The following is a 12,832-nucleotide window of genomic DNA, read 5'->3' as shown; positions in this document are numbered from 1 at the left end:
GATTGCTTGTTAGATATTACTGCACTGTCGGAACTAAAAGCACAAGCATTTCGCTACACTCGCATTAACTTCTGCTAACCATGTGTATGTGACCAATAACATTTGATTTGAAATGACGTCACTGTGAGGAACACCATTGAGGCAGGAAGAGAAAGGAAAAGGGAAGGAACCGTCAGCCAGGTAAAGGTGTTAGCGGTAGGCAGCGCCCTGTTTATTGTCTATTGACTTTACGCTGCCTATTTTGGATATTCCTCAAACGAATCTGGAAATAAAGATAAAGATTTTCTTCTTCGTTAAAACGGGTAAGTAAGCTAGTTTGCAGTTATTTACTTTCCAACTTATCAGAGTGAAGAATGGGGGGGGTCATTGTCTCTTGAACAAACGTAGGCGACAGGCACGCGGAAATATTACAAATATTCTTAAATTCTGCCAGTGGAGAATGCCTTGTTGGCCAAATGCTAGTCACTAATGTGATACCACACTCGGAATACTAACCTGTATTTCATTTAACAAAATAAGAAATGCTCTCATTTTACCTCAATCGTCACTTTTGAAAAGACAACTAGTATTCATAAATGCAATCATTCAGTTGTCCATACACCATTTCTCCACACTAGAAGTAAAACAAAAATACAGTTGACATAAACATAACAATGCTCATCATTTCTATCAGCTGTTTGAGGCAAATCATCATACTTGGAATTATATAAAACCCAATATCAAAGAAGCTGTACTGGTATTTAAAGGTAGCCTCAGCGATATGACGTGATGGAGAAAGTAAACAGCATAGTGGTTCATGCCCCATTCAAAACAACTGGGAACTCTTACATTTCCAACTTCAGTGTGTTCAGAACAAATTGGAATGAGAAGGGGGTGAGAAACGATCTCCAAATGGGAAAAATATTTTTTTTATGGTCATCCAACTCGGAATTCCATATCGAGAACTCGGGCCTCTTTCTAAAGCTCTGACTTAACAACTTGAAGATCACTGACGTCATGATTTGACCTCGTTTTTTTTTTCGTTTTTTTCCCAGTTGTCTTGTAAGCACCATCAATTTCTAAAGGCTTCCCATCGGTGGCGGCCACTGATTGGCTGAATACCCTGGGTGAGAGGTGGTTGGAGTTGTCATTAAAGCAGCATGATCGAATTATGATGCACATTTTTTTAAACTACCTGTAGTTTCTTTGAAAATGTATAAAGTGATCTGTGTATTTAAACAACCAGTATAAATACACCTGTTTCACTTTTGCAGGTAAAAAACCGAATCACCACTGCTGCACATGCTGCCACTGTTTTGAACAGATTAGATTATACCAAATATGGTACAGTGGGAAGATGAGCATAAACTGCTTCTCCAGTAGAACGTTGGTTAGCTAAGCTCATTAGCGGAAACTTTGTCAATGGGTCTTAACGGTCGCCAAACCTGCGCATGTGCAGGCTGTCAAATCAGTCAGTTTGTCACTTTCACGACGTTAAAGTAATAACATGTTCAACTACTTAAGACATTGGCTCGAATCTAGGTTGTGCCTTTTTTAGATTTTAGAGAACATTTTAAATAAATAATTGTTCACTTCTCTCATTGACTTCTCAAACCCTGGTCTGTTTTGCAAGCATTCCCGGAAGTTCGAGATGTTCCGGCCTCTGGGTTTAGAAACTCGACTGAGCAGCCAGCTCACAAACGAACGAGTGCACCAGGGCAAATGCAACAAGCAGCATGCAGATGCAATAAGTGAAAACACATGATCTAACTGAGGATAGCTAGCTAACATAATGTCACAAAGCATGATCTAACTGGGGATAGTTAGCTAACATAATGTCACAAAGCATGTTGCACTAGCCAGTTAACTTTCATTCTGAAAGAATACTCCCGGTTTGAAACACCCGGTTTTATGCTGTTTAGTGTACACATGTCGCCCTGTCAGTAGAACCTGATGATGAAAAACATGGGAGGACGAGACAAATGACCATGTTGTTTTTGTTCCCCCAGATCTGTGACGAGAAGGTTCTAGCTAGTAGTGTATCCCTCTGTCCTGTGACTCTTTTTGGGTGTAGTTGTCCAGTTTATCAGGTCCCAGGCTCTCATAACTTATTATTTATTTATTTACAAGCTTATTACAATTTGCTTTATACGCCATCTGTACCTGATATAGCGGATCTAGTCTCACGTGAGGAAGTAAGCCGTCTGGTGCGATAGACTCATTGGGAGGAGGAGACTAAAGCAGACCCAGAAGTTCTGACTGAACATTTGAGCACCCCAGGATGGTCCATTTTACTTTGTGCTGTTATAATTTCTGCTATGAAATTCTGCGATGTCATTGGTGCAGTTCCCCTTCATAGCAAATAGCTGGCAAAGCAATCCAAGCAATGTTCTCATGGCCTATGCACCCTCTGAGGAGGTGCTGCCTGGCAGTCACTGAGGAGTAGAGTGATAACTGAACATCTTGTTTTGAACCATTTTTTTTTAAACAAGAAAATTTACACATTTACCTGGCTTTTTTTGATGTCATGGCTTTAGAAGTTTCTGATAGGCTAATTGACATCATTTGAGTCAATTGGATGTGTACCTGTGGATGTATTTCAAGGCCTACCTTCAAAATCAGTGCCTCTGCTTGACATCATGGGAAAATCTAAATAAATCAGGCAAGACTTAAGGACAACAAAGTCAAGGTATTGGAGTGGCCATCACAAAGCCCTGACCTCAACCCTATAGAAAATGTGTGTGCAGACCTGAAAAAGCATGTGCGAGCAAGGAGGCCGTCAAACCTGAGTTACACCAGCTCTGTCAGGAGGAATGGGCCAAAATTCCCCCAACTTATTGTGGGAAGCTTGTGGAAGGCTACCTGAAATGTTTGACCGAAGTTAAACAATTTCACAGCAATGCTACCAAATACTAATTGAGTGTATGTAAACTTCTGCCCTACTGAGAATGTGTTGAAAGAAATAATAAATAAATAATTTTCTCTATTATTCTGACATTTCACATTCTTAAAATAAAGTGGTGATCCTAACTGACCTAAGACAGTTAATTTGTACTAGGATTAAATGTCAGGAATTGTGAAACTGAGTTTAAATGTATTTGGTTAAGTTGTATGTAAACTTTCGACTTCAACGGTGTGTGTATGTATGGAACTTTTTTTTACCAATCACAAGTGGGGCACCGCCCCTAATGGGCGGGCTGCCGCTGGATCCCAATCCGAAACAGTAATGAACAGTTTTTTTTTTGTTGTTTTTGGGGGGGCTGTTCGTGCACACCACCTTTTCTCGAGGCAAGCCGAAGTTCGTAGCTGAAGTCTACGCCCCTTCATTAGACAACAGTAGGGATGCTTCAATTAAGTGTTTGTCATTCAACGAGGATGACTCGTTTCATGCAAATCTTCACTTGAGAAATACTGCACCAAGCATCTTAGTTAGATTTAAAATTATGCAACTAAGATCTCCTCTGCAAAAACGTGATTCTTAGATTAATCCAGACTTTTGATGAAGTGGCTACGACATCTCAAGATGGACGCAGTACTATTGCAACTTTTTTTTCTTGTTTTTCAAGCGAAGGTCTTTTAAGGGAGTATGTGAACTCACTCATTGGGTTCGCCTAGCGGAGTTTGGCTAGGTGCCAGCTGAACATTTACAGCGTTGAAGCACAAGGCTCAACTTCTCCAATGTTTTGGTGCCCTGGCTACCAGCGGGAGGTGAACTCATGCACCTGCGAAGATACTGTGAGAGAGCGAAGTCTTGCATCTCGCTCATCTCAATGCGAGCGTTCGAGCTGAGCACTTTTGTCAAGACGTTAACCAACGTTGGTCACCACCTTTGTTTTGCATTATGGGTATAAAAAGGATCCGACTTGCAACTGCATGACCTCAACAACCATGTGATCAAAGGTCATGAACTTTCAACTGCAGTCGACAAGAGTTTTCTGCAGTTGCTCCTCACCAACTGCAACTTGAAGTCGTAGCCAAAGCATTGTGGGAGACGAACTTCTGGGTTTTTTGGAAGCAAAAAGCAGAGATAGCGCAATACTGGATGGTCACTGTTTTGCAAGCGCAATACTGGATGGTCACTGTTTTGCAAGCGCAATACTGGATGGTCACTGTTTTGCAAGCGCAATACTGGATGGTCACTGTTTTGCAAGCGCAATACTGGATGGTCACTGTTTTGCAAGCGCAATACTGGATGGTCACTGTTTTGCAAGCGCAATACTGGATGGTCACTGTTTTGCAAGCGCAATACTGGATGGTCACTGTTTTGCAAGCGCAATACTGGATGGTCACTGTTTTGCAAGCGCAATACTGGATGGTCACTGTTTTGCAAGCGCAATACTGGATGGTCACTGTTTTGCAAGCGCAATACTGGATGGTCACTGTTTTGCAAGCGCAATACTGGATGGTCACTGTTTTGCAAGCGCAATACTGGATGGTCACTGTTTTGCAAGCGCAATACTGGATGGTCACTGTTTTGCAAGCGCAATACTGGATGGTCACTGTTTTGCAAGCGCAATACTGGATGGTCACTGTTTTGCAAGCGCAATACTGGATGGTCACTGTTTTGCAAGCGCAATACTGGATGGTCACTGTTTTGCAAGCGCAATACTGGATGGTCACTGTTTTGCAAGCGCAATACTGGATGGTCACTGTTTTGCAAGCGCAATACTGGATGGTCACTGTTTTGCAAGCGCAATACTGGATGGTCACTGTTTTGCAAGCGCAATACTGGATGGTCACTGTTTTGCAAGCGCAATACTGGATGGTCACTGTTTTGCAAGCGCAATACTGGATGGTCACTGTTTTGCAAGCGCAATACTGGATGGTCACTGTTTTGCAAGCGCAATACTGGATGGTCACTGTTTTGCAAGCGCAATACTGGATGGTCACTGTTTTGCAAGCGCAATACTGGATGGTCACTGTTTTGCAAGCGCAATACTGGATGGTCACTGTTTTGCAAGCGCAATACTGGATGGTCACTGTTTTGCAAGCGCAATACTGGATGGTCACTGTTTTGCAAGCGCCATGGATGGTCACTGTTTTGCAAGCGCCATGGATGGTCACTGTTTTGCAAGCGCCATGGATGGTCACTGTTTTGCAAGCGCCATGGATGGTCACTGTTTTGCAAGCGCCATGGATGGTCACTGTTTTGCAAGCGCCATGGATGGTCACCGTTTTGCAAGCGCCATGGATGGTCACTGTTTTGCAAGCGCCATGGATGGCCACCGTTTTGTAAGCGCCAACCCAACTTTACTATTTTTGTGATTCTTTTGTAGTTTATTTTTACTTTATTTTCACAATGTATCCGCTTCCATTTCTTACAACGTACAATAACTTTTGAACATCAAATCAGAGTTACTTGCGTTAATTCCATCTTCAACTTCGACCCATCTGCCCTGGGCTCCTTGTGTAATTCCGACCCAATTTTCGGGCTACTCAAGAGGAAATGCAGGCATTAGAGGCAAGGGATGGGGGAGATCCTGGTGAGGTTAAGGCGACGGCAATACCGGACCACCTTTTCCCTCCACTCTACTGGCCAATCCATTGCTATTGAGATCAATCCATGGCTGACCTTAATGAGCAAGTACCCCAAACACCAGTCTTGGGGTCAATATCAAGTGTATTTGACTGCTTGACATATTGTTTACCCAGTAACTTATGTGAACTGACATGTATTGTCTAACATGCTGAACACACCGCCCATGTCACAAAAATATATTTACACGTACATATTATTCAATCTTTGCATCCACACTGCTCGCATGCGTCAGAGAGTGTCTGCGTATCCAGGCACTAAAATAAAACTTATATTTGTGATGCTTGGCGCGCTGCAAGTCCCGCCTCTCCAATCTTCTCATTGGTTTTGAGGAACATATACCCACTTGGGTGATTGAAAGATTAACTGAGGTCCACACTCCAGTCCAGTTGGTAGTGGTAATGCACCTTTTTAAAGTTGGTTGTCAACCGCCATATAAAGTCTGAAGAAGAAGCCTGAAGGAGACCGCAATGGGACGATGAAGAGAATTCTGAATCCAATGGTGGTAGAATCAAGGAGAATTGGAGTATTGTCCAAAAGAATGGAAAAATGAGGAAAAATATTGTACAGTGATGAAAGTGACCCTTCATATCTAGTAGGATTATGGTTTGTTAATGAGGAGTAGCTGAGCAAAGTACCAATTTTGAAGAATCCATTTGAGTTATCCAGACATGGGGCAGAGAGTGCTGGGTAAAGCAAAGGCTGTGATGATTATAAGAGGCTTGCTTGTTTCGATTTTCTTTTTTTGTGCTTCTGCGGATCAGAAGGAATGTGCGTTGCGTCTCACTATTGAAGTGTCGTGTGTGTGTGTGTGTGTGTGTGTGTGTGTCTTTGGAACAGGGCACCCTTCAAGGGGGCTATATCTGGCGTCTCGTGGGAAGTCAATTTTGAAGAGATTAAAAATATTCCCGGAGTGCTTGATGCACGTCAGTTGAATCTTATGGTGAAAAAGGGAAGTCTCTGTTCTTTTTGAGTCTCCCTACTTGCAGTTGGTATATCAACTACAGAGTCAGAGCATTTGTCCCAAGACCAATGCAGTGTGATCATTGTAAAGCTTTTGGTCATGTTTCAAGTGTTTGCAGAAGGGAGAATCCGAGATGTCCAAGTTGTGGAAAAGATTATGTGTGGAAAATGTGACATATTGCAATTGTGGTGGGAACCATGAAGCTACATCTATCGATTGCCTGACAAGCATAAAAGAGAATGAGGTGGCCAAAGTCAGGGCTGTCCAGAACATTTCATATGCAGCAGCTGTTAAACGGGTTGAGGTTTTGAATGGTGGTCCTGAAGAGTCCATGGTGGTGGATAGGCCTTCGCTGCAGGGGTTGCCTTTCACCAGCAGGACCCTGCCATTTTAAAGGTTAAGAAGGTGGCCTTCATAGCTATGGGGTTAAAGGGCACTGCCAAGGTGGAGAAAAGGTCCAGGAGGATAGAAATTGTGGCTGCGGCGGAGTGGTTCCTGGGACTGAAAGATTTCTCGGCAGAGGAGTTACATGGAATATTGTCACAAGCCATACCACCCTCAGGCCCTAGAGTCTGAGAAGGGAGATATGGAAATTTGATAGAAGGAAGAAGTGGGAGTTGTGTTTTGTTGTCAAAGTACTATTCTTATTTGAGTGGATTACGTTAGTTTCCCTATCACATATGGATTTTCTTTTCACCTTGTTTTGGGTTTTCAACCCGTCCAGTTGGTGGCAGCAGTACACAGTTTATTTGGGTTGTAGTCCGCCATAAAACCCACAGAAGAAGAAAAAGCCTGAAGGAGGAGAGATGACTAGAAACAAACTCAGTTTACCCTTTTATCTGTCTATTTAATTGTCGGAGTAGAGGACCTTGTGCATTTCAAGTAAAATAGCAACCCAATGTTTATATCCCAGGACAAATTAGCTAGCAACAGCAAGCTTGCTGGCTAAATTGCCAAAAATGTTTAATGATTTTCGACCGGTCCCCAAATTAATATAATTGGTTCAGAGTTAATTTTGCTAATTCAATCTGCGTGTCCTGATCGCGTCTGGTGTGGGTGGACAAAATCCACATGAGCGGTGTGGTAAACATGTAATCCTTTTCTGTACAGTGAATGTGTTGTCCTTCATGTGATTGAATCAAATTCTGCAAACTGACAACAACATGAAGGTTGAGAATTAAAGAAATACACTGGAAGTTGTAGTGAAGCTGACATGAAATCAATTAACATACAGTAAGAATCTTTGTACTCCGTTTAATCACAATCTGTTACAATTCCATGTTGCACAATCACAATTAATAAGGTACAAGGGCATGACGTAATGGCAACAGAGCCAATACTGAAAAAACACCTATGTTCTCATTCTAGTAGCCTATGCACTCACTAACTGGTTATATTTTGGGAAGACCATCACAAAAATACAAAACAAGTCTTGTGAATGTTAGAGCTCGAGCTGGTATCTAATTTCCTTATCAGAATATTCATTCTTTGGACCATGTTGATCATGTTCGGCTTCGTGTTGGAGAAGTGGAATTCCGATTGTATCCACTTCATCGGCAATAACAAAGGCAACTACAATGTCTGCCATAGTGGCGTTTCCTAGAAACGGCAGAAGGTAACCGACTTGCTGACGGTGAATATGTGCCTCCCCTGACTTTACTCCTCGACATCCGTCTACAGTCGACTACTTTAAGTTTACCACTCAAATGCGCCCAACCTCTGCTGTGCTGCTCCTGGCAATGTCATTTAGCTGAGTCTACCTTTAACTTTACAGTTGTTTTACTTATTTTGCCAAAGGTTAGGGTTTATCATAATTGGATTATAATGGTGCTGGGACAGTTTGATTAAAAAAAAGCTTTAAGTAAAGTTAAATATCTGTCACATGATTGCATGAAACACAGGGCCCTAATCATGTCAGTGCAACTGCATAGTATTATTTTAGTTTTTCCTTAGGAATTCCTGCATGGAGAAACGTATGTTTCAAGTCTATTAAAATTGAAAGTAGTCAATTCAGGAAGTAAACTTCAAAAACAATTCAAAATGTGATCTGCATCTTTTCAATTACTTCTCAATAAACTGAGTAGAAGCTATAGTATTTATTTCAAATGTTTTTGAATATTACACTTAAATCACTTCCTGAATTTATTGCCTTGAATTCGAATTGACCCCATCCCTGATCTACTGGGCCACAGCTCCCTGAATTAAAAAAATAAAGTCCCTCCCTATTGTTTCTTACTAACAGAATCATGATGAAAGAAGAGCTAGAAACGACCAACCGGCCAGACAACACAGCCTTCACACAGCAGAGACTCCCTGCTTGGCAGCCCATGCTGTCGGCTGGTATCGTAATCCCTGGGTTTGTGCTCATTGGCCTGGCATTCATTGGCATAGGTGTTGCCCTCTTCATCACCTCACAGAACATCACAGTGTTGGAGGTAAGAGTATGACTGACAAGGGCATCACTGGTCAAAAGTGACTCCTAGTTTCAGGATTTATGATACCCATGTATTGTCCATTTGCATAAAATGTCATATTGTCCAGTTGTATGTTCTCAATTTAGTTATGAACTTCATCAGAGTAGCTCAATTTTTACTAGTTCAAATTAGACATTGCCTGTAACTCTTTAGGTACTTGTGTGCATCTTCTCCTTGAAGGTTACTCTTGCGATCTGTTCATGCTTGTTTACTAGCTCATTCGGTCACACAGGATGAATATGATGGTTTCTGGCACACAACATAATGGAGGTGTGAGTTGTGGTTTTATGTTGATAGGTGCTGATCAATATTTAATGCAATGCTTCATGTTAACGCAGAAAGATTACACCGGAGTAGAGACCACCTCAGACTGCTACAAGTGCTCGAACCCCAGCGACAAGAACTGTACGTGCAAACTGGAGTTCTCCCTCTCCAATCTGTTTGAGGTAACGTGACTTTCGTACCCCTTCACTTATTTATATTATCACAGTAATGTGAGGTCTGCTCATTACATGTAGCAAAGAGCTGGTTCTAACTCACGTTTTGTTCTTCAGGGTCCTGTGTTTTTCTACTATGGTCTGTCCAACTACTTTCAGAGCCAACGCTCATATGGGGCTTCAAAAGATGAATACCAGCTCTCAGGGGATCTGGACTACTTTAAGGTGGGAAGAGATGTGAATGTGTGACAAATGATCTATGAACAGCCTCAAATGTTGTGACTTGACGACCTATCACCAACTGTTTTCCCCAACTTTGTTGCAGACACCTGTTTCTGCATGCTCTCCCTATCAGTATGATGCCAACCAAAAGCCAATTGTGCCCTGTGGATCATTAGCAAACAGCATGTTCAATGGTACAAGCCCATCATTCATTAATTAGAACTCTAGTAGACTGTTTTATTACCACGCTGCACTTGGAGTAAATATTCTGTTCAACGTTGTCCAGTAATTCAATCTCTGCGTTGTTTTTTTAAAGACACCTTTAAGCTCTATCAGATCGTGAACGGTACCAAGAAGCTTGTTCCCTTTGATGGAAAAGGAATAGCATGGTGGACTGACTACAACATCAAATACAGGAACCCTTCTGTTACTCCTCTAAAGAACGCATTCAATGGTAATGAGCTCCGTCCAGAGACCATGACATTAATGTATACAGTGACATCCTAACTTGAGATGCCTAATCAATAATGCCCTACATCCACATGTCTTAACACACTGACCTAGGAGTTTTTAAACTTTGTTTCCTTTGAACATGCTATACAAAATAAAGGCATTTTAATTCATTCTTTGAAGAGTGCCTCGGTCCTCCTTTCTTTTTGATGAACAATTTATCCCTTTTACCAAAGAGCACCTTCTATCTACCAAAATCTGACTTGTGTACCTCTGCACCTTCTGTCTACCAAAAACCAACTATTGTGTACCTTGGCAACGCTTCCCTTAATGCATTTTTTCTACACTGACCTAGAAGTTGGACGTTACATCGACTTTCATTTGCTTTCCTCACGTAGGTACTGTGAAGCCATCCTTTTGGTCCAAGCCGGCTTATGAGCTGGACACCTCTGACCCATCCAACAACGGCTTCGTGAACCAGGACTTCCTGGTGTGGATGAGAAGGGCTGCCCTGCCAGACTTCAGGAAGCTGTATCGACGAATCACAGAGGGTGACTACGCCAGTGGCCTACCTGCAGGGAACTACTCCCTTGAAATCGCCTACAGTATCTTTCACTTCAATATGTATAGGTCTATGGAAATGTCTATAAGTCAGTGGGCATGTGTGAAAGGGCGCAGGCTTAAGTCCTTAGAAGAACTGAAGAACTGAGCAATTCTGTAATTACATACGGAATGACAGATGATTCAAGCATTACAATGTCATATTACATAATTCAATGACCACTCCTGTAAATTGATGAACGCTTATTTAATTCTAATCCAATTGGCATTTCCACTCACTCATTCACCAGAGTGAGTGGAAATGAGAACATAAACTGCATGTTGATGCTATTACTCCAGCTAAATGCAAGCAACTGTAATAATACTTTTTTTTACTCCACTCGGAGTGAGATGTATTTCACTCCCATGGGGCTAGTGTCTCGTGTTACAACAGTTTGTTGCTCAATTGTTTACACCTGCATTTCAGCTCAACTGGTCTTACCAGTTGGGTGGGACTCTGCTTTTCAAACAGAGGAGAATGGCAGACATGACGTGGTAGTTTTTCGGCCTTGGAGAAAGCATATGCTAGGGAAAGAGTAAATCTTTCTATATAAATATTACCAACGGTGTCTAATTTGTATGGTCACTCTCAAATGGCACTCTTATGTCCTGTTCGACCTTAACACACTCCTCCTCCAGACTATCCCGTGTTGAGCTTCGGTGGGAGGAAGAAGGTGGTCTTCAGCAACGTGTCCTGGATGGGTGGAAAGAACCAGTTCCTGGGCATCGCTTACTTGGTGGTTGGATCTTTGTGTGTTGTCATGTCGATGGTTATGCTCATTGTGTATGCCAAGTTCAAGTTCCCTGAGGATGATTAATGTTCCGGCTCCATTTTCGGATGTTGGTGGAAGGTTACTCATATGGATGTGTTCTTCGAGTCCAGTTTCTGATCTGACCTTTTAGAGGTTAGTCATTATCTGGGTAAATTTAATCACTTTAAATTACTTGATTATACTGCCACGTCTGTCCAATATTGAATCTCGTTGAGAGAATTATGATTTACTGGGAGAGTTGATAGAGGGCTCTTTGCATAGTTCATTAAGGGTTTTAGTTAAGAGGTGAGTGAGGTCAAGTTGGACATTTTAAAGTTTTAAAAGCTATGTAATTTGATACTCTGGGAAAGCTGCATTTGAATCTTCTTGTATAGTTTAAGACCTTAGGATGAAAAAGCCATTCATAAAAACCTATTTTTGTTGCGTTACGTCACATTGGTAACTGCAGCTTTTATCATGGGTCAGAAAAGACCAATCTGTTCATACTGTTTGTTATAGATTTCTGAAAAGTAGAGGATCATTTACAAACATGGAGTGATTGTTATTTTTAGACAGGACATGTAAGCCATAGAATTGTATTGCCATTTGTTATTGGATAAAATTTCTGAATGTATGTATCTGAAATGTTTTGCTGTAACCCTTTCTAATGGGAATATATCTCAGGGTTGTATATACTGCACATAACTGAACATCCTCTTTTAAAAATGTTTTTATTGCAGTATGTTTCTTGTAATGGAATTTAGAAAATTCCTTGGTGAATTTTAATTTGTTTTCTCTGAAATAATAAATGTACAACTTGAGGAATGAACTGATAGCTCTCTGCCATCCCTTTGTTGAGTTGATATGGAATTAAGATTGCATCATCAGTGATTGTCAAAGAAGGCTCTGACAGTTCCATGGAGTTGTCACAATTACAGCTCTGAGTGGAATGTTGCCAAAGATTCTATGCTCAGTTTGTCACATTATACATGTCTAATGCCTGTCTCAACTTCACTGTGTATGGTTTAATCTGGTGAAGATGGTATTTTCTATATGGCCCTTTTCCAGTCCCCCACCCCCCAAAAATTCAATTTTCCCCAGCCTGCCGGCATGGGCAACGGTTGGGATAGATATAACTCCAGAGGAACTTGCTGCATTTTTCCGACCCAGTACCAGTGGGATTAGCCAAGTTTTCAGTGCAATAGAACCTGTGCTCCCGTGCCTGCTGGTGATCTTCTTGCCATTTTTTGCCTTTAATATTCTTCACAAAATATACAAGAGGAAGCTGATCAAGACATTACTGGTAAGTAACATTATCATCCACTTTCACATCAGGGCAACATTTTAGATTTTTTGAGAAGCATCACTAGATATGTAAGTCTGCTTCTTCTATATTTCTGCCCCAAAACATTGAGGAA

General features: G+C 41.5%; 1 protein-coding gene across 2 annotated transcripts; it reads left to right on the top strand.

Moving 5' to 3' along the window:
- Nucleotides 1–157: 157 nt before the first annotated feature.
- Nucleotides 158–12,243, top strand: LOC139374346 (transmembrane protein 30B). Of its 2 annotated transcripts, XM_071115388.1 has the most exons (9): nt 188–302; nt 1,035–1,106; nt 8,722–8,914; nt 9,292–9,399; nt 9,508–9,615; nt 9,716–9,806; nt 9,929–10,066; nt 10,461–10,667; nt 11,302–12,243. In XM_071115388.1, the coding sequence occupies exons 3-9, from the start codon at nt 8,726–8,728 to the stop codon at nt 11,478–11,480; spliced, it is 1,020 nt and encodes a 339-aa protein (XP_070971489.1). In that variant the 5' UTR covers nt 188–302; nt 1,035–1,106; nt 8,722–8,725; the 3' UTR covers nt 11,481–12,243. The 2 variants fall into 2 exon arrangements, with proteins under 2 accessions (XP_070971488.1, XP_070971489.1); XM_071115387.1 differs by lacking the exon at nt 1,035–1,106 and having other exon boundaries at nt 158–302.
- Nucleotides 12,244–12,832: the final 589 nt, after the last annotated feature.

Source organism: Oncorhynchus clarkii, chromosome 19 (genome assembly GCF_045791955.1).
Source record: "Oncorhynchus clarkii lewisi isolate Uvic-CL-2024 chromosome 19, UVic_Ocla_1.0, whole genome shotgun sequence".
NCBI classification, from domain to species: Eukaryota; Metazoa; Chordata; class Actinopteri; order Salmoniformes; family Salmonidae; genus Oncorhynchus; species Oncorhynchus clarkii.
The sequence above is the reverse complement of the archived record's forward strand: the minus strand, read 5'-3'. Positions and strand labels throughout refer to the sequence as shown.